We start from the raw sequence: 19347 nt of genomic DNA on the forward strand, positions 1-19347 counted from the left end.
ATGCAATGCTTCAGCAAATTTCTTCTAAGTATCTTCTGTATTTCTTCTCCACCCAAACAGTAACTTACACCTCAGAAGCCTTTTTTTGCTTCTAAATCTGGGTTCTCAAACACAAAAATTAATATGATTAAGTTCTGTTTTCAGACACCAGATGAAATCCTCAGTACCTTGCCCAGTGCTCCTGTTGTTTCTGTTATTAAGTGATTTCAAATTGCCCCCTACTTGTTGAGCAATAGTGAGAGTTAATTATTTTCAGCTATAAAAACATGTGACAGGTGGATTAGGAAGAAAGCTTCTAGTTCTTGCTAAGTAGCTTATTATACAACTGACTTTTGGGCATTGTTTGCAGACAATTTATTCTGGGCTGGTTTTCTTCATGGCTTGTTTCTTCCCTCCAGTCCTCTGCTGTGAAGCACAGCTAATTCTCTGGTCCCATGTGCACACTGTGAGCACAGACACTGCTGATGCACCCTGTGGGGCTCCCACTCCATTTTACACCCGCGTTCTGCTGAGGCTAGCGTGTGGTGAGGAGCTCCTATGGCAGCTGCTGCTTCTGGAAGTGGAGAAGATTCCCCGCAGTATGTTCTTGCTTGTCTCCACAGAGCATATTGGAAAAGAGACGGATGTGATACTCATTCTCTGTAGGTAGCCTGGTAGAGAACAGGGCAAAGCTTCTCATTTAATGTGGTTTTCCCAGGCATCAGGTTGACTGGTGATGGTTTTCTGCTGATGGTTGCAGCAAAGAAGAATGCATACATTGGCAAAATAAGTAGTTGAAGTTTCTTTCTGTATATTTGTAACTAAGTTAATAGAAGTACAGCATTTTTAAATGGCATGAATGTAAACATAACATTTCCAGAGCGTATTACGGTCATGCTGGACACAAGTGGAGAGGCAGATATATTTCTCAGACGAGGAGTCTGTGCAAGAGCTATCTTTCACTGTCTACAGTTTACAACATAGGAAAAATATATCTAAATTTTTGTTCACTTGTGTTTGGTGCTAGAAGTCATTCACACACACACATGGGCAACAGCACGTCTCTCTGCTTTAGGGTGACACTGAGATTTGGGAACAAACAGGATTTTGAGACAAGACAACCAAGAGCAAGACACCTGCAAGCTAGGAAATGCAGAGATACTTTTCACTTGTGCAGTCTGGAGAGAGCAGGGAGGGGCAGGTGGAAAGAGTAAAACGGTCAAAGCAAAAAGTGCTGGTAGCATCACAATGGTACCAAAATACTCTGACATTCCTTTGGTGAGGATCAGAGAGAGGACAGGAGACAGGAAGGAAGGCAAGGCAGTAGAGAAGATGCAGGGTGGAAGCTGGGGATAGACTGAAGAGACTGCCTGGGTGAGGGAGAGCCCGGCACAAACTGCCAGGAAGTGCAGGTCAGAGGAGAACTGGGCGAAACTGAGAAGTCCTCCGACATCCAGAGGTCCTCAGCTCAGCCACCTTTGTGGCTAATCCCCAAGTCAGCATTTTTCTGCTTTCCCCAGATCCCTGGAAGGATGGGCACCTTCTGCAGCTGGCCATATGCCACATGCCTGGTGAGGAATGACACGCATTTAATACTTCCAGAGTTAGGGGCCCCATCCTGCGAGTACACGTCAGAAAACACTAATTCCAACTCCTGGCATTTTTTCTGACTATGGCCTGAAATCAGGTGTCCTCAGACTGATTAAGCAAAGACAATCAGTGGTTACATTTTAATTGATCTGATTGGTTACATTTTAATTGACGCACTTAACAAGTTGGTTAATTGTTACTGAATTAACACACCTTCATAAACTGGAAAAATGTATGTCAATCATTTAGGTCAATTTTCTTATGCGAAGCATTAGGCAGACACACATCTTGAAAAGTGATTCTCAGAGACTCATGGTTCATATTGTTGTTTAAAAAACAAGTCACCAAGCCCTGTTGGACCGACTGGTAACCATTGCAACAGAGAAAAATAGTTACTGCTGCAGTCCTCAGCCCGCTCCTCTGCACAAGCCACCCCGCACTCACTGGGCAGCTCGGTCCCAGACTGTCTGGCTGGAATTCTTCCAGACCCCGAAGACACACAGATTTCCCACCTGGGGCACTGCCAAGTGTAGCCACTCACCAGCAGAAGGACTTTCCCCCTCGACTTTGCTCGTAAAAACCTTTTAACAGAAAAAAACGTTGGAGACTACTAGATAAAGAGAGATTTGAGAATTATGGATAAAAGTAAAGATGTCATTTTTTTATTTTACAGTCCGGATGCAAAGCTGACATTCAACTTCCCTAGCATCTACGCTGTTACAGGGAGACAGACTTGAACTTTCGGGCAGTGACTATTACCCTTGAAGAATCAACTGACCCCACAACCCAAGCGTTGAGTGCACCGGCTTAGTCAGGCTTAGTCATGTTTCACAGTCAGGCTTCAGAAGACTTTACCGTGGTGAGGCTCAAAGTAACAGGACCTTCTCCTTCGGTGTGATGAGTGATTACCCAACCTATGTCTTGGGGAGGCCAGGCCAGTCCGCTCTGGTTTGTGCCGGTCCCTGGACTTTGGTTTCCATTAGTGCCTTTTCGTTGTCCTTTACTCATCTCCTGCAGCTCTGTGTCAGCCGTCGCTTGAGCTTCTCTTCCCAACTGACCTGGCATGAATGCACAACTCACCAAAATGACCGGCAGTTTCATCAGTAACCAACACAACAATGACAAACCAATAGCAAGAACTTCATGACAAACCAAAGAGAGTGTAAACACTGAAAGAGAATGAAACGATGTGTTGAAATATTATCTCGGGCTCCTCTTTCTCTATATATAGACTGACTTTTTCCAAAGTATCCGAAGAAAGCGTCAGGAAAGACCTAGCCTGCAAGCTGAGATGACTACCTTTGCATGCAAGTTGGTATATGTTTCTCTTTTTTTTCCCCCAAATAGAATATGTTTCTTTTTTTTTTTTCCCCAAATAGGTTTTTTCAGTACAGATTTTTTTTCCTTTCTGCTATTCTAAAAGACCTATTGCATAAGTTAAGTACAGAAAGAAAAATAAATCTGAATCAAATGTGGTTAAAATAATAGTACGAAGACATAATTGAGAGATATCAAATATCTTGCAAGGAATGATTTTTAAAAATCAAAGAAAACTGGATTTGAGAGCACTTCTTTTATATATTTAATGCCTGATACATGATAGAGGAAGATAAACCAAGGGAGTTCAGAGCAGAGCAAAAAAATAAGGCTGCGTGATTTGACAGATCGAGGAGGACCACAGGACTGAAAAAGTCCTCCACAATAAAGGAGTTATCAATAACTAAGTATCTGAAAGATTAAAACACCAAAGGATGGAAATCAATCTTTTCCTGTCAAGGAGGTATAGGAAAAAATACACAGAAAAGATAAAACAAAGATGTTTTTAAAAAGCAATTTTAGGATGAATATTAAATAAATATATTTTTTAAACTCTTCCTGATTTAAAAATCTATTAGAGTGGCAAAGCTACCCAAGAGATGCAACACAAAAATCAAGCAACGGTGTTATGATACAGAATGAAGATAAGGCTAAGAAATTTGCTGCAGGTGCAATATACATTTTGCACGTAGAACAGGGCTTACTGATTTTGTTGCTGATGGTCTGTCTCATGCTGATGTGTGGCATCTTTAGTAGCATGCCATCATTTGATTTATGAACGCACCAAATACCAGATTTATTCAGAACCGAGTTCTCTGAAGCTAACAGTTTTACAACATGGATAAATTTGATGTCCATTGAAACAATAACATTCATCTGATTAGAAATCAGCTTGTAAATGTTTAGCAGTTATTGCTCAGCATTGCCTTTGGATACGATTTGTTCTAGAGATAAAAGTGCAGCATCATGCCATCATTGCTGGACACATCCCCGCTAGGACTCTCCGTAACGGAGCATGGGGAGTGGGAGGGACTAGTGATCCCATGCTAGCGCCGATTAAGTTGCCCAAAGCTGGAGCCAGGAGCACTGAAGTGTGAATCTGGGAGCTGGGAGAAGTTCTCTCCTTTCCACAAATTTCTTACTGCCCTGTGCTTTCGCTGCTGTGGTCTTCCACTGTGCTAGCTGTAAGAGTTCCCACAGGCAAAACAGGACACCCGGGGCATGTCTGAATAGCTGCACTAGCTTCCTTTGCTGTTTTTCTTCCTGCCAGAAAATGAGCTACAACCTCTTCCTCCTGGCTTTTGTCCTGGGCATTGGTGGAACTTTCCAGTATGGGTTGCAGGTCTCCATTATCAATTCTCCTGCCGAGGTAAGCACGGACAGCTCAAAGCTGAGCTCTCAGCATGGATTTCAGTGTCCTCGTGCACTCCTCTATTTCCAGTCACTAGTTTTTCCATTCTGCTCTCAAAACTAGACTTGTGGCTTCCTGGTTCTCAGAGTAGCTGCCATCGCTCTTGTGTTTCATTGCTTTTTAACTTCTGTCTGGTATCACGAAATTGGGAAAGGGGAGGATGAGGAATATCTATGAAGTCAGCCATGCTTCCATGACCGAGTTGTGTTGTTCACAGGACGTTCTGCTCTTTCCAGTGCTCAGGGACTGCTTTGTAGCAGGTCCTTGGCTATGCACACTAGGTCTATGTGAATGCCTCTAAGGTGAAACAGGGCAGCAAAGAATTGTAGCTCTGGACAAATCCTGACCTCACTGAGGTCAACTGAAGTCAAATGTGAATTTCACCCGAAGCATCAGGCAGGATGCAGAAGTTGGACAAGAGGAACAAGTGGGAATGGAGGGGAAAGCTGGGTAACAAAACAGTCAGAGTCTAGCATATAAACAGAAGACCAACTTGTCCTCCTCTTAGTGGCACCCACTATTGATATTTAATATTGATAGTTACTGTGATTCATTGCACTGTGTAGCTAAAACATGGACTCCAGTAATGTTAGTGGCAAAATTCCCTTTCATTTCACTGGGGCTAAGGTTTCAGCCCAGGTGTTGATAGAAATGTATCAAACAAGACAAGTAAGTAGGTAAGAGAAGCAAAAAAGTGGTGCAATTATTAGGAAACATGCTGATTGAGTCAATTTCTTTTTTTTTTTTTTTAAAGTACATCAAAAGTTTCATCCGGGAGGCCTGGCTGAAGAGATATGGATTTTCTCCCAGTGAAGAGATAATTACTTTGATGTGGTCCTTCGTTGTGTCCATTTACAGCATCGGTGGGCTCCTGGGCTCCTTGTCTGCCGGATATTTGTCTGTTAGATATGGAAGGTAGGAATAATGATTATACTGGTCTTTCTGATTATGCCAACACCTGCAAAAACAAGTGCTTGTCTCTTGGTAGAAATACTGCTTGTAAAGTGGTGCTGTGAGCAGCCCAGGGCCACTTCAGACCAGTTCAGTGAAAAAAGAGAATGGTAAAAACTGCCAATGATCAAGGAAAATCATGCCATGGTCCTTGTAAATTCCAAAGCCAGTCTAGTTCAGAGGAACCACTTGGGGAGTGCATACCTTTTAAACATGAATTTCCCAGACACCTTCTCACAAAGGCTGTTCCTCAGTGTAGGTACTGGCTTCAGAAGAATACATGCAAGTGGTGCTGTAGGCATGAAAAGCTCCAGCTAGTTTTTCGGTCTACGACAAAATTTTCCCATTTCCCATTTGCTTCACAGCAGCTGATCTCAGTCTAACCATGATATAATTTGTCTCTTCTGTCCAGCCATGAATGACACACAGGCAGTATTCATGCTCATATTAATTTAAACGAATTCCAGGAAGAAGGTCATGCTGCTCACCAACATCCCCGTTCTGTTGAGCGCAGCTCTGATGGGACTCAGCCGGCTGTCTGGATCCTTTGAGATGATTTTCATTGGGAGATTATTAGCTGGAGTTTGTGGAGGTAAATTTGCATTTCTACATATGGGATTAAATACCTGGGAGAGCAGTGACTGAGGGTCACAAGGTTTTACCAGTCTGACTGCATAAATTACAGATTTTCACTAAACTCTGAAGAGTGCCTGATTACTGAATGCACTTTTTGCTAAGAAAACACAAACATAATTAAATTAATCATGTGTGACAGCTCCATTTCTCATTTTTTTTACCTTCACATCCAATCCATATAAAAAGTGCTACCAACTTGTGAAAAAGCCAAAGCATGTGATATTTCAGGGAGCGTGCTCATTCAACAGAAAGCTAACCTCAGTTTTTTTCTGTTGCTGCTGTTGTGGCTGACACTGCCTTCCACATTACAGACAAGGGAATGGTTTTCAAGCCAGGAATTGTAATTTCCATATGCCCCAGAAGGTTATACTCTATCAGTGTTTTGATCCCTGAGCAGCTGGATAAAGAAAATAACCAGCAAATGAATAAATAAATAAATTTTAGTGAGGATAAGTATTAATTCACTGAGTAAATGGAATATATGGTGTGATTATGTTAACTTGTTCGTTTCAAGCATAAAATAAAACACAAGAGATCCTGAGTATACACTGACATCTAATCTGGGATTAAAGGGAGCAACAGCAATCCTGTTTCTGTGCCTGGAGGAGCCATGGTAAGAGAAGGCCAGCCTGAGGAAGTACCGACTTCCCAGGAGAACATACTTGCATAGTGAAATTCTTAGCAAAGACGCAATGCCAAGGTGTTGGGAACACATTTCATGTGAGGCAGACCCATATTCAGCCCTGTAAAAATACATCTGAGAGCCTAACCCTATATGCCTTGCCCCTCCAAAACACCAGACCGACAGGAGTTTGTACTGCCCCATCTCACAGCCATTTGTCGCTGCAGGTTTGGGTCTGAATATCCACATCATGTATGCTGGGGAATGTGCCCCGCAGAAGCTGCGTGGGGTGATTGCCATAACAGCTTCCACTGCCATCGCCATCGGAAAGTTTATAGGATTTGCTCTGGGTCTCAGGTAAGGGGGTCTGAGAGCTACTTAATTTCTTCTGTTATTAACATATGCGCATATGTCAATGCAAACCTAAAGATAGGCAAGTCAATAAGTTTTTTAGACGTGTTTTCAGGGTACCTTAGGCAGCCAGACCAAATTGGCTCAGCATGAATTCCAGACTTAAGTAAATGGAAAACAGAAATCATACAAATATTTAATACTGAAGAATGATGTTGCTTCCTGGCAAACACAGATCAAAATACAGAAATGAAAACCTTTAACAGATGAGTTTTACTTTTTACTTTTTTTAAGAAGGAACAGGGAGCGTCAGATCAACCCAAACCTTCCTGAAAACACACAAGAAGCAGCACACCCACTCATCAGGCACTCATGCAAAACCAGAAAGCTATGGTGGATTCCTGCCCCTCAGCCCAGGCCCTGTCTGCCTGTCCTGTGCCGAAGGCAGTCTGTCCTGTCCCCGGGCACAGGTCGTTCTGCCTGCAGTGTACTCAGAGCTGCTGTTTGGGAAAGCCAGTCCCAGACCGGGAACTCGCAGATCCTGTCTTTGTTGTAACTCGGTGGTAACTCTTTGCAGCAGAAGCAGAGGGATCAGCCACTGCAGGTTCTTTCTGGGTGCTCTGCCATGCCAGTGCTCCTCTCTGGGGGCTTGCAGGATGCAGTTACGGTGCTGCACTCTCTGCTGAGCAACAGGTGGCAACGCTGTGTAATTTCTGTGCTGCAGGCAGCGGCATTGTGCTCTCCCCTTCCTCCTCCCTTTCGTTTTTCTGGACTGAGAAATGCTGGAGACCCCTCGGTGACAGCTGCCGGGACACACGCAGCAGAGCCGAGGGACCAGCCCGTGTCCCATGTGCTCACATGGCCAGTGCACAGCGATGCTCAGCTCCCCTCACTCTGCTGGTTTTGTTTTAGAGAAGTCCTCGGGGTGGATGCTCTCTGGCCAATTCTCATGGCAGCAAACGCGCTTCCTGCCCTCGTGCAGCTTTTCACCCTGCCCTTCTTCCCAGACTCACCCCGCTACCTGCTCATCGACAAAAAGGACAAGGAGGGGTGCATCAAAGGTAAGGAAACGGGCCGCAAAGTATTCATTTTAGCAAAAAGTGGAAAATGTAGTAAAGCCCCACAGAAGCCTGGAAGAGATGTTCACTTGGGAAAGAGACTCTTGGCCTTTTGGCTCTGAAACCATCTGCAGTTTTAACAAAAGACAGCCCCTTCTGCTTTGTTGTTAGAGCTGTCTTGGCACTAGTATTTGCCTTGTCCTCTGCCAGGATCCTCTGGGGGACACGAGCACACGGAGCTTGTGCCCTGAGCAATCAGGGCACGGATGCAGCGCACCCTGGCTCTGTGTAAGAAATGGATGCTCCCTACCAGCATGCCATATCCACAAGCATCCCAGGTCTTCAGCAAGCCTAACAGCAGCCACTGACATGAACAGAGAAAGAGCCACTATGGCTTTTTCGAGTACGAAGAGGGAGAACTCTGGATGTAACTTATTTTTTATCATAGGAACTGTTTTTCCTTGTTTTGGTGTATGCCTGAGAGCTGTATGTGTAGCGGGAGGGGAGCTGGGGAAGGATCGGTGAGAATTTAGGCTCGATTTACACTGAAACCCTGTAAACAGCTACTGGCCAGTGGTGAGGTCATGTTTAAGATTTATGAGTAAAATCAGTTCACAATGAACTGGGTCAGCGTCTAGGCTGAACCCAGATCTCTAGGACATTCACACAGGCAAAGAGCCTGAAGCTGAAATAAAACTCTGCAAGGCAGGACGTACTCCCTGAGTCCACGTCTGTGCTGGGGAGCGTGGACCAGGAGTCACCTTCTCTTCCCGTCCATCCAGCTGTGAAGCAGCTCTGGGGAGACGGCGACCACGTGGCCGAAATAGATGACATGACTGCAGAGCAAGAAGCCATCCGTGGGGAGAAGGCTAAGCACGTCTGTGATCTTTTTCGTGACAAAGCTGTCCGCTGGCAGCTCATCACTCTCTTCCTCGTCTCCGCATGCACGCAGTTAATTGGAGTCAATGTGGTACGTGTGCTACTTCTCTCTGCTTTTTAGACTGTTCACGGTTCCTTAGCAAAAAGTAAGTTCTGCAATGAGTAGTAAAATGCTGATTCCAACAGGGGCTGTAAGGAGGCGATCTGTCAGTGTTTATTATAATCTATTCCCATGGAAGCTTTGGAGCTGGGATAAGGTGAGACCTATGTTTTAGCAAGTGTCATCTGAAGGCATCTCTATTATGATAACACATTTCAAAAATCAGACTAATTTTGCAAATTCAGAAAGACTTTGATATTCATAAAACCAATTTCTACCCCTTTCTTGCAGCAGTAAATATATCAGGAAGGGTCAGTATAAATTTAGCATATTCATGGTGGAATTTCTTCTGCGTTAGGAGGACTTACATCTGGAAAAACAGTAACTATTGAAATCACGGCAGAGTTTTAAAGATTCAATAGAAAGATAATTTAGACCATTTGCTTAGCAAGTACTGTCAATATTTCTAAGTGCTCCATGTCCTGCACATGAGACACTAAAACAGGATGTGTGCTCCATGTCCTGCACGAGACACTAAAGGATAAGGAATTATGTAACCTGTAACATAAAACAAAGGCCAATGCTAAAAGCAAGCCAAAAAAAGAAAAAAAGAAAAAAAGACCATGTGTTACTGAGTTAGAAACAGAGCTCCTAGAAAAAGCTCTTCTACACAAATGACTGTCATGAAAACATTGAGGATTAATTACTGAAATCAAGATTTTCTTTTCCTAAGGCCTGATTAGTTATTATCTGTCAAAAAAGGCAAAACTAGTGTAAATATAACCACCTAGGAACAACCTTCACACGTTTCTGTGCTTTCCAGGTTTACTTTTATGCATACAATGTCTTCCTACAAGTCGGAATCTCCCCTGCTCAAACCCCCTACGTCTCCCTGGGAGTTGGGGTCACCGAGATCCTCACCACGGTTCTGTGTGTAAGTGGATCTTCAGCTGAATTTCATCCTGCTGTAATGCCTGTTTCATTTCAATCTTTAGAAACTACTGCAAATCGAGCTCTGGGAATGAAACTCCTACAACAAATCAGCAGTACTTTGTACTGATCCTGCAAAACCAACTCCTTTCTCAGCAGGACTCTCGGATGTAGATTCATGGCAATGAACAGTGCAAACGTTTCCACTTTGCTGTCCTCCCAGCTATTCTTTGCCTGCAGAGTGCTGCCCCGGTCCTGCCCTGCCCATGCAATGCTCCCCACAGCCCTGCATCTCCCCAGCTTGCCCCAGCACCAGCTCCCGGTGGCAGGTCCAGCTCCCCAGAGCCCCCCGATCTGGCTGCTGAAGGCTCCTCCTCGTGCCTGCCCCTGGAGCTGACAGCGTGTCCTCCTGGTTCCAGGGCTACCTCGTAGAGCGGGCGGGGAGGAAGACACTGCTGTGGAAAAGCTACACAGTGATGGCAGTGGCTTTAGGGCTTCTCACAGTCACGCTCACACTACAGGTAAGGCCTCACTTGTGCATTTGAGTCGAGCATCACATCTTCCATTTTATTCTGTGGCAGACATCATTACTATTTCCCTTCCCCCACATCACTCTTCAGCTGTAGCAGAATTGTTCTGGGGGCTAACCATCATACTGACAGTTCCCAGCCACGTACACACAGGTTCAAGGCAATAGGTTTATACAGCCCTGACTGCTGCCAAGACTATCTCCTTGTGAAGTGTGTGGAAACTGAGGACACAGATGTTTATGATACCAACCAGTGATTAAGATTGACCCTGTTTCTAAGGCAGCTGGACAAATAAAATTTTACTTTCAGGTTTAATTTGCTTTTTGTTTCCCATCACAGGATTCTTTCTCCTGGGTACCATATTGCTCTGTTGTACTCATCTTTATCTACATCATGAGCTTTGGCATTGGGCCAGGTTGGTATTTCATACTGGAATGTTTTCATATACTCCTGCCTTCCTCACACAGCCTTTAGGAGAGGTATAGCTGCTCCACAGCCAGCATGAGTCTATGCTTCTGATTCAGTGGGGGGAGATGTTCCAGGTCCTGGAGCACTCCATCGTGTGGTAGGAGTTAAAATTTCATTTCCTACCGCATTCCTGCATGCCTTTCTCCTGAAGGAGCAAGCAGTTCCTCAAACACTTCCAGGTCAGATAAAGCCATCAACTTTCATGGTGATATGAAGTATGAGTTACAGAAGCATCTTGCAAAATTTTTGATTTTTCCTTTTTTCTCCAATGTTTTTTCAGCTGGAGTATTATGCCTCCTGCCCACAGAAATATTTATTCAGTCATACAGACCAGCTGCTTATGTTTTTAATGGTGCTTCAAACTGGATCCAACTCTTCTTCCTTGGCCTTGTGTTCCCTTTCATTGTGGTAAGCAAAGCATGGTGTGTTAAAACTCTGTTTGGAGGAAGAGGTACGGCCCTTCTTGAACCCAGAGCCTGCTTCTCCTTTTCAACACTTAATGGACAGAGCCCACACTAACTGCAGTTCTGATGGTCTCTTGCTTTTTACCTAGATACGTAGCTGAAGTGTAGCAAACCGACAAAATGCTGCTAACTGTGCACCCTGAGAGTAACGCTGGCAAACACGGAAGGGGTGACAGGCATCGACACAGCCAGAAGTCATCTGAGTGTCACGAGGGGCTCCCTGCTTTTCCCTCCTTGTCCTGTGTGTCCTTTGGGGTTGACGTGGAAAATGGCCATGCCTGTATTTGTCCCGGAGGTCTCACCCAGCACTAATAAGTCGCAGGGAAACAGAAGCCCCTAACATCTGGGGACTGTGCAAGGAGGGACAGCGCTAACGCACAACGTACCTTCCCCAGTCTAGCACTGACTGAGAAGGAGTAGAGAGGAACAGTAACTGAAATGTAGCTCAGCACCTCTCTGAATTGTCAAGCAATGACATTCAATGCCTGCTGAGCATACAGCTTCCCTCCCTAGGGCAAGAAAGGAGAATTAGCTTGCCTTAACACGCAGTGCTGTTCCCAAGGTGGCTGCAAGCAGGACTTACACCAAGTGTTTGAGTGAATACAAAACCAGAAACACATATCATAAGAGAAAGATATCTAAATCAATTTATATGAACTTATTTTCTCCTTTCTTTTCCCATAGGAAGGCCTTGGTAGTTTCTGTTTTATCATTTTCCTGGCATACTGTCTATCCATGGCTATCTTCGTTTTCCTGGTGGTGCCAGAGACCAAAGGAAAGACGATGCTGCAGATCATGGAGGAGTTCAACCGCCTGAACCACCGTGGGAAGAAGGGACAGCCGGCCCTACCGCAGAATAACTGCTCCCTGATGATTGTTACTAGACTTTAATACCAAACTCTCCAGTCCATATTTTGTTCGAGGACTATTTTGTTCATATTTTGAAACTACAGCTTTCTTGAGCTGCTTATGACCATGTTTCTGTGACCTGCAGCATGGTCTTTATATATATATATATATTTCTTTTTGGAGGATATTCATTGCCACATTTGAAGGAGAAAGGTATAAAGGACATTAAATTCCTGGGGAGAAGGAGACACCATGTTAGAGAAGCATCCAAACATAACCTGCCATCTCTAGCCAAAGTTACTGCTTTGTACGTTGTTTCTGAGATTCTTCTGTTCGGACATACAGCAAGTACCAGTACTGCAAGAAAGCATGACGAAGAAAGCAGAGCTGCAGACAAGCACGAGTAGGCTAATCCACAGCAGGTCTGTTCTTCTTCATCAGCAATGGCAACGAAGCATGTCTTCAGCCTGGACTTACTGCATGTCAGAGAGGAGGAACCCTGAGTTTCAATGGGATTCAGTTCCCAAGAGTTTCTGGTACCGATGAGACAAAGAAGTGTGGTGCCTCTCCCAGAGAACCCAACCGGTGTGTGTCTGAGTATTTGCTTGTCTCTCCAGGTCTCCAAGTACTCCACATTCCCATTACAAAATTTGGGAAAAGGGCCTCACTTTTTGTATTCATTGCTATACAATGTGACACACCCTTGCTTGTAGTGCTTTGCAGTTTACTGATAAGGAAATAAAAAAGCAGAGACTTGGAAAACACATCCCACATCGTGTCTGCATTTGGCTTTCAGTGATTGAAGAGTCAGGGACAGAGGAGAGCCCATCTCTGGGATTGTGTTGTCAGGGTCAAGGAATCCTGTGTCTGTTCTGGAAATGAGAACTTCACTACTGGCTGTTGCAGATGCTGCAATAAAATGCAATAAAATTTGCGAAAGGACCCGAATGTCGAGTGGCAGTTTCTTTTGCACCCTTATCCTCCTGCTTTTTGATCGTCACACCACCCTCTAACAAGATTTGTGGCAGTGCCAAGAGCTGATAACAAAAGCAGTGGCCTTCCCCCGGTGTGCTGGGTTTACGTGACAAGGGCTTGGTAGTGGGGGGCTGCAGGGGTGGCTTCTGTGAGCAGAGCCCAGCAGCTGCCCCGTGTCAGACAAAGGCCGTTTCCAGCAGGTTCCAAAAGGGACCCGCTGCTGGTCAGAGCCAAGCCAGTGAAGGCAGATTTTAGGAAGGGTGAAAACACTGCACAAGAGCAGCTGGGAGACAAGGGTGAGAAAATGTGAGAGAAACAACCCTGCAGACACCAAGATCAGTGCAGCAGGAGGGCAGGCGGTGCTCCAGGAGTGGGAGCAGGCTGTCCCCCTGCACCCATGGGTCCCACACGGAGCAGATCTCCACGCTGCAGCCCGTGGAGGAGCCCCCGGTGGAGCAGGTGGATGTGGCCTGGAGGAGGCTGCGGCCCATGGAGAGCCCCCGCAGGAGCAGGCCCCGGGCCGGAGCTGCAGCCCGTGGAGAGGAGCCCACGCAGGAGCAGGGGGTCTGGGGGGAGCTGCTGCCTGTGCCTTTGAAAAGAAAGGACTAGGTAAGACTTTTATCGTTAAAAAAAAAGTCTTAACTTGGCCTGGTCTTTCTCAACCTTACTGGTTTACAGTGAGGAGTGGTTTTGTGTCTTTTAAGTGTCCTTTAAGACACTAAAAGCTCATTTCCTTATACCCGTCTTTCTACAGTGTCATCTTGCTCAGCATGCCTGACTTCTTCCCTTCTTCCCCCCTACTAGTAAGTACTGTCTGCAAGAGGGAAATCATGGTAAATCATTAATGCTGCCACAAACCAGCATGTATTGGGAATAAAGGTTAAATGAGCACTCGTGGAATTTGCAGTGTATCCATTTGATTTCCAGGATCACAAACATGCAACGTATGGCATCTTTGGAAATAAATCCCTTGGTGATAAAGGTATCAGGTGAGCTACTTCCTCAGTATGGAATAAGCACGTTCCTTGTAATGCTCTAATCTTAGGTGAAAAGACATCCCATCTAAGGGGACTCCATTCCAAGGTGTCTGACCCTATCCCCAAATGGTTTGCTGTTAGCCTGGCAGACCCCTTTGAGAGGGAAAGGAAAAATAAGAAAAGACCTGCAAGGGGCCAGCACAAAAAGGTCCGGAAACAGACACAACATCAACTTTGACACAAGAAACAAAAGAAGTTAAAAGGAAAGGAGGAGTTTGTAAGAAGCGAGACAACACCTATATAAAGACAGGAATTTCTGCAGTAGTAATTGAAGAGAAAGGTGGATTCTGAGGTGTTTTGGAAGTGAGAACATTTGAAGAGTCTGCGCTTGAGGGGAAGGAATGAAACATGCTCCTACAGCTGATGTGGAGGTGATGCTGATTTCAGGGAGGATGCGAATGGAGCGGGTGGACAGAGGAACTACTTCACTGCACTGATGTGCCACAAGGCGCTCAGGCAGAGGCTTTGGAGAGAGCGTGACGGGGCCGCCCAGCTGGAGAAAGGTCGAGGCGTGACTCAGCAAGCTCGCTGGGGCTGCCGGGCACAGGGACGCGCGCGCTGAGCTGCTGGTCGCTGCGATGCGACAAGCACTGCTCAGCAAGGCTTCTGCTGTCCTCAGAGCCGCCACCCCTCCAGCACTAACCACAGACAGCTACATCGTTGTAGGATGCTATGTTGTACTTAATGTAGTATGAAATGTTCTTTGTAGAAGCCTGAAGGAATAAAGAAGGAGTTTGCACTCTTTGTAAATAGTCAAGTCTTCTTTTGAGTCAAAATAGGTTTTTTTTCAAGGTGGAAAGTACTTCTTAAAGTCAACCCTCAAGCCAGAGCAGAATGAGCTCCCTGCTCTGGCACAGGCACGGCTATCTCTGCTGTTGTAAATAGGTAATAGTGGTTAGCAATTGGTCTGAGTGGTTCTGGAAACAGTGTGAGCCTCGAGAAAGAACTGGGTGTTAGCAAGGACCAAGGCTCCTTCCCCATGCCAGTATTCAAATACTTCATGTCCTGCAACTGGGAAATTGCTCAAATACTTCAACTGATTGAAAATCTTGTGGTGTGCAGAAAAGCAGGCAGCACAGCTCAGCGACCATACTCAGTGGTGTATCTCTGGTGGGCTGGGAGGAAGAAACGCGCTGCCTATGCTGCTGTCAGAGAGGGAAGGCAGGGTCTGCTGTCCTGAAGGAAAGCTGCTAACACCGTCCGATCCCCACAAAACAGGAACACTCAGTCGCTTTAGCAGTGCAAATAAGGGGGAGCACTCCAGATACAAGGACAAACATTTACCAATGTTGTAATCAGCTTGGCATATCCGAGTCTTAGAATAATTAAACCAGCAAAAAGAGACCATGGCCAGTGATGGAGGAGGACATAATTCACTAGAAGGCACATAGTTAGAATTTAACTTCTGTGCTATGATCCCAACTTCTTATAATCTAAGCATAGAAAACGTATCACTCAATCTGACAGACTTGACAAGGGCTCTCAGAGCAGGCAGGTTTTCAGGGGGAAATGGCTGGTTTCCTCTCAGACCTGGTGAGTATCCAACTTCTTGTCTTCTAGCCCTAGTCACCGATAGCAGCATAATCTTTAAAGATTACAGAAAAAGGGAATCAAGCAGTAATAAAAATGAACAGAGCACATGCTGGGGACAACACTGATTCAGCAACAAGACTGATTACACAACATCTCCATAAAACATATTGGAAATACAAGAGAGGTTTAAGAGAGGACCTCAGAAAACAGGAAAGAATAGGCATTTTGAGGAAAACGGATAAAAGAGTAGTATGGAAGAGACAAAAAGGAAAAAATCTCCCACTGTACTGCCCTGCACTCTTGAGGACATTTGAGGATACTCATCTGTTTACATTGTGACCTGACTAAATGCTGGAAAACATATGTGCTTGTGAAGGGTGCTCTAAAATTCAGTGTACATCACGGGAACGCAGCATTTCAAATAGGAGTCGTTCAAGTAGGGGCTCTGAAGATGCAGATTCCTATAGGAATATAAAAGTGAAATTAAAAAAAAAAAAGGCTTAAGAGGACAGACTTGATTATTCCCTGGAAGCTGGTGAACGAAGTCTCCAAGAAGTTAAAGTTGAAGGGAAAAAGGGATTCAAGAAAGGTGTGGCTTCTTACTAGTACAAAAGCAAACACAAACTGTCTCAACAAGGCTTTTATGATTTTTTTAAATTTCTGTGGCTGGCAAAATGAAAAGAATTAAAGACTGCATCTTTTCAGGCTGTTAGTAACAAGGAGAGGAACATAAAGGGATGTGTGGATTTGCATCTTAACAATTTCCCAGCAATTTTGTTTCATCATTGAAAAATATAATTCGTTGTTGTTGTTGGTTTTGTTTGTTTATTTTTTTCTTTATAAAGGCTTTTTAGTCATGGAAATGTAAAGATGTAATATCTTATAAATTACCTCATGGTTCTGAAAGCCCTGCTGGTGTCAGGAACTTAGCATGCCTTTCATCATCTTTGGCAGGTTCAATACCGGAAGCTATTGCTAATGATTTTGGTGCTAGGAATTGGTGGAACCCACCTGTCTGGTTTTCAAATGTCTGTGATCAATTATACTTCTCCAGTAAGTAAAGCTCTCACAAAAGCAAATCTGTAACTGCTTTTCGAGGGGCTAGGCCTTACACACACCTCGAAGACGCTCTGAAAAACCTCTTCCATAGTACTATGTGAGTTTATCCCCAGCTCTTTCCCATCCCTTACTGTCATAGTAACTATTACACAGTTGAATGGAGGGACTATGGAAGCCTTGGTCGTTCCTTATACTATTTTTTTTTCTTTTATAAAACGTCTCAACATAACGACTATTAATCTATCTTTTTAAAATTATAAACATAATGAAGAACTCTTGTGATTAGTGCCTCAGAGGAATAAATATCTCTTTGTCTGTCCAAGTACATTCAGAAGTTTATCAACGAAACCTGGCTGGAGCGATATGGTTCAGCGCTGCATCAGGAGACGCTCACATTACTATGGTCCTTCATCGTGTCTATGTACTGTGTGGGGGGAATGATAGGATGTCTGTGTAGTGGGTACCTGACTGCAAAGTATGGAAAGTAAGTATATTTCCCAACGATTAACTATTTAGGGATGGCACAAGGGAAGCAATTAACTATTACTCACCTAATATAATAGATGTTGGAATTTTCACTTCCCCATCTTGGTGCAGAATTAACTCTACTCACCATGTATAAGTACACCTAGGTACATTAGAGAGACAAGAACATGCACCTGTTTCTGATTCCCTTTTCACGGTTTTTGGTGCCATACAATTCCTATACATTTGCTGAAATTTTAGTAAAGAATCACTCTGAAATTTCTTCATTGAGCAATAATACCTAGGGAGCCCAACAACACTGTGGGTGTGCAGAAGATAATAGATATTCTGTAGGCAAAAACTGTTTATTTTTATTTTTTCAATTGATTGCAGCTCTTAAAAAAAGTGCGCAGGTTCATTCCTCTGCAAGAACAGTCAGAATTTCAGCAAAGATAAGCAGAATCTCTCACACCATGTTCAGAATCCTCTTTCTGATCTCAAGGTGGATAGTGAACCTATCTCTCCATAACGCTGGATTTGCCTTGTTCAGGGGACAACTGCAGTGTTGGGGATGGGAGCCTGGCCCAAAGGAAAGAAGTGAAAAAGACCGTTCCTTATCAGTATCTACCTTACAGGAATTTTCTTCAGCCTCACAGCATGCTCACATGGTATTAGCATAGAAAAGAGAAGTCTAACTTCTCCCTTTGCACTTTCCTGGGAAGACATCATGCCTTTTCCTAATCAGATATTGTTTCTCTGTAAGCAATGGATTTTAAAATGTCCATGGTTTAGTCCATAAATCCAGAGGAGAACATGCAGACATCAGTTAACTATGACAAAGTGAAACATGGATCATACCCGCATGTTGTTTGCTGTTGCAGGAAGAAATGTCTGCTGTTCAATGATGTGGTCCTAATAGTAGCCACACTGAACACTGGCTTCAGCAGGAGAGCCAAATCCTTTGAGATGATCCTGATCGGGCGCTTCCTCGAGGGCATCGGTGCTGGTAGGACTTCCCACTACTCCATGTTAATGTGACTTCTTTGGGGTGGATACAGAAATCTTCCTGCTGGGAGTACCTGGGCATGCACAGTAACCCCAGTGGAACAAGGAGCAGATTGGGAAAAGGTAAGAAGATCATGGCTTGTGGCAAGGCAGCAGGCAACAAACCCATCGCATAGTCCAGTTTGTTCCCTGGGCAGGGACAATATAGTGATGAGCTATCCTTTGCCTTCAAGAGGTCTTGCTGAGAGGGATATCTGGTGGATTAACTAAACATCTCACTTAGAGTAGATGTACATTTTCAGCCTACTTACTGTGGAGGACATACAGCAAACAGTTCAGGAGGGAGATGAGAGCGCTACCTTTGGCTGAAGGTGAGATAGAAAGGGACCCTCTCTCTTTTTTTCTATAGCTTTAGTTCTCTTTTGTCTTCTCTTTAGGAATACATATGAATGCCCATGTTCAGTATGCAGGAGAGATCTCACCTAAGAAGTTGCGTGGATTTGTAAATGTGACCTCCTCTGTGTTTCTTGCACTAGGAAAAGCTGTAGCAAGAATTCTTGGATTACGGTACTTGTGCTGCTCCTTCTGGTCCTGTTTTCTATTTGTCTTCTTTATGGCAGGAAAGTGCTGTCCTCCCAGTCCTAGAAACAGATGCTGAAGGTGGGCTTTTACTTTGCTTAGCTACAGCGGTCAGAAAGGAAACGTCTGCTCCATGCCAGTCACTGAGGTTCCCTTGTCAGTCTCTGGGGAAAGATCCTTCTCTTGAGAAAGGATGAGTCCCTCTCTGGAGGTGCAGTCTCTGCTGAAGTTAATAAGAAAAAAATATGTATATACACTCTTAATAAACCTCTGAGACCTGATAGCTCTGCCAATTTCTTGATAATCTCATGCAGAACTACTATATTGGTTCAGACAGCTGTTGTGGGAATATCCAAACTCCACTGGTATTTAGAAAATACTCAAATTAACAGAAAAATCTCAGTCTTGCAGTAGAACTAAGGTATCAGTCTGTTTTCCTTTTCATAATCTAAACTTCTTTTATTTCAATTTATTCTTTACAGGTATATCTATCTATATATACATATATAGATAATATATATACATATATAGATATAGTTTCCATTTTGGTAGTTTAGGA

At 44.2% G+C, this 19347-nt stretch overlaps 2 protein-coding genes across 2 annotated transcripts in view; both read left to right on the forward strand.

Moving 5' to 3' along the window:
- The first annotated feature begins 738 nt into the window (after positions 1–738).
- Positions 739–13080, forward strand: LOC310883460 (solute carrier family 2, facilitated glucose transporter member 11-like). Its single transcript, XM_083803821.1, has 12 exons — positions 739–2880; positions 4157–4255; positions 5052–5212; positions 5716–5840; positions 6734–6863; positions 7770–7918; positions 8698–8885; positions 9718–9828; positions 10244–10345; positions 10694–10769; positions 11103–11230; positions 11971–13080. Exons 1-12 carry the CDS (start codon positions 2875–2877, stop codon positions 12175–12177), a joined length of 1482 nt encoding a protein of 493 aa, XP_083659947.1. The 5' UTR covers positions 739–2874; the 3' UTR covers positions 12178–13080.
- A 114-nt stretch (positions 13081–13194) lies between these two features.
- LOC310883744 (uncharacterized protein) overlaps positions 13195–19347 on the forward strand; it is a 28494-nt gene continuing 22341 nt past the window's right edge. Inside the window, exons 1-5 of the mRNA XM_083804557.1 lie at positions 13195–15680; positions 16635–16733; positions 17063–17223; positions 18086–18210; positions 18647–18776. Of these exons, the coding sequence (XP_083660683.1) occupies positions 15657–15680; positions 16635–16733; positions 17063–17223; positions 18086–18210; positions 18647–18776 (539 nt within the window). The 5' untranslated portion in view covers positions 13195–15656. The remainder of the gene's footprint in view (positions 15681–16634; positions 16734–17062; positions 17224–18085; positions 18211–18646; positions 18777–19347) is intronic.

This window comes from Anser anser, assembly GCF_964211835.1.
Source record: "Anser anser genome assembly, chromosome: 18".
Taxonomy (NCBI): Eukaryota; Metazoa; Chordata; class Aves; order Anseriformes; family Anatidae; genus Anser; species Anser anser.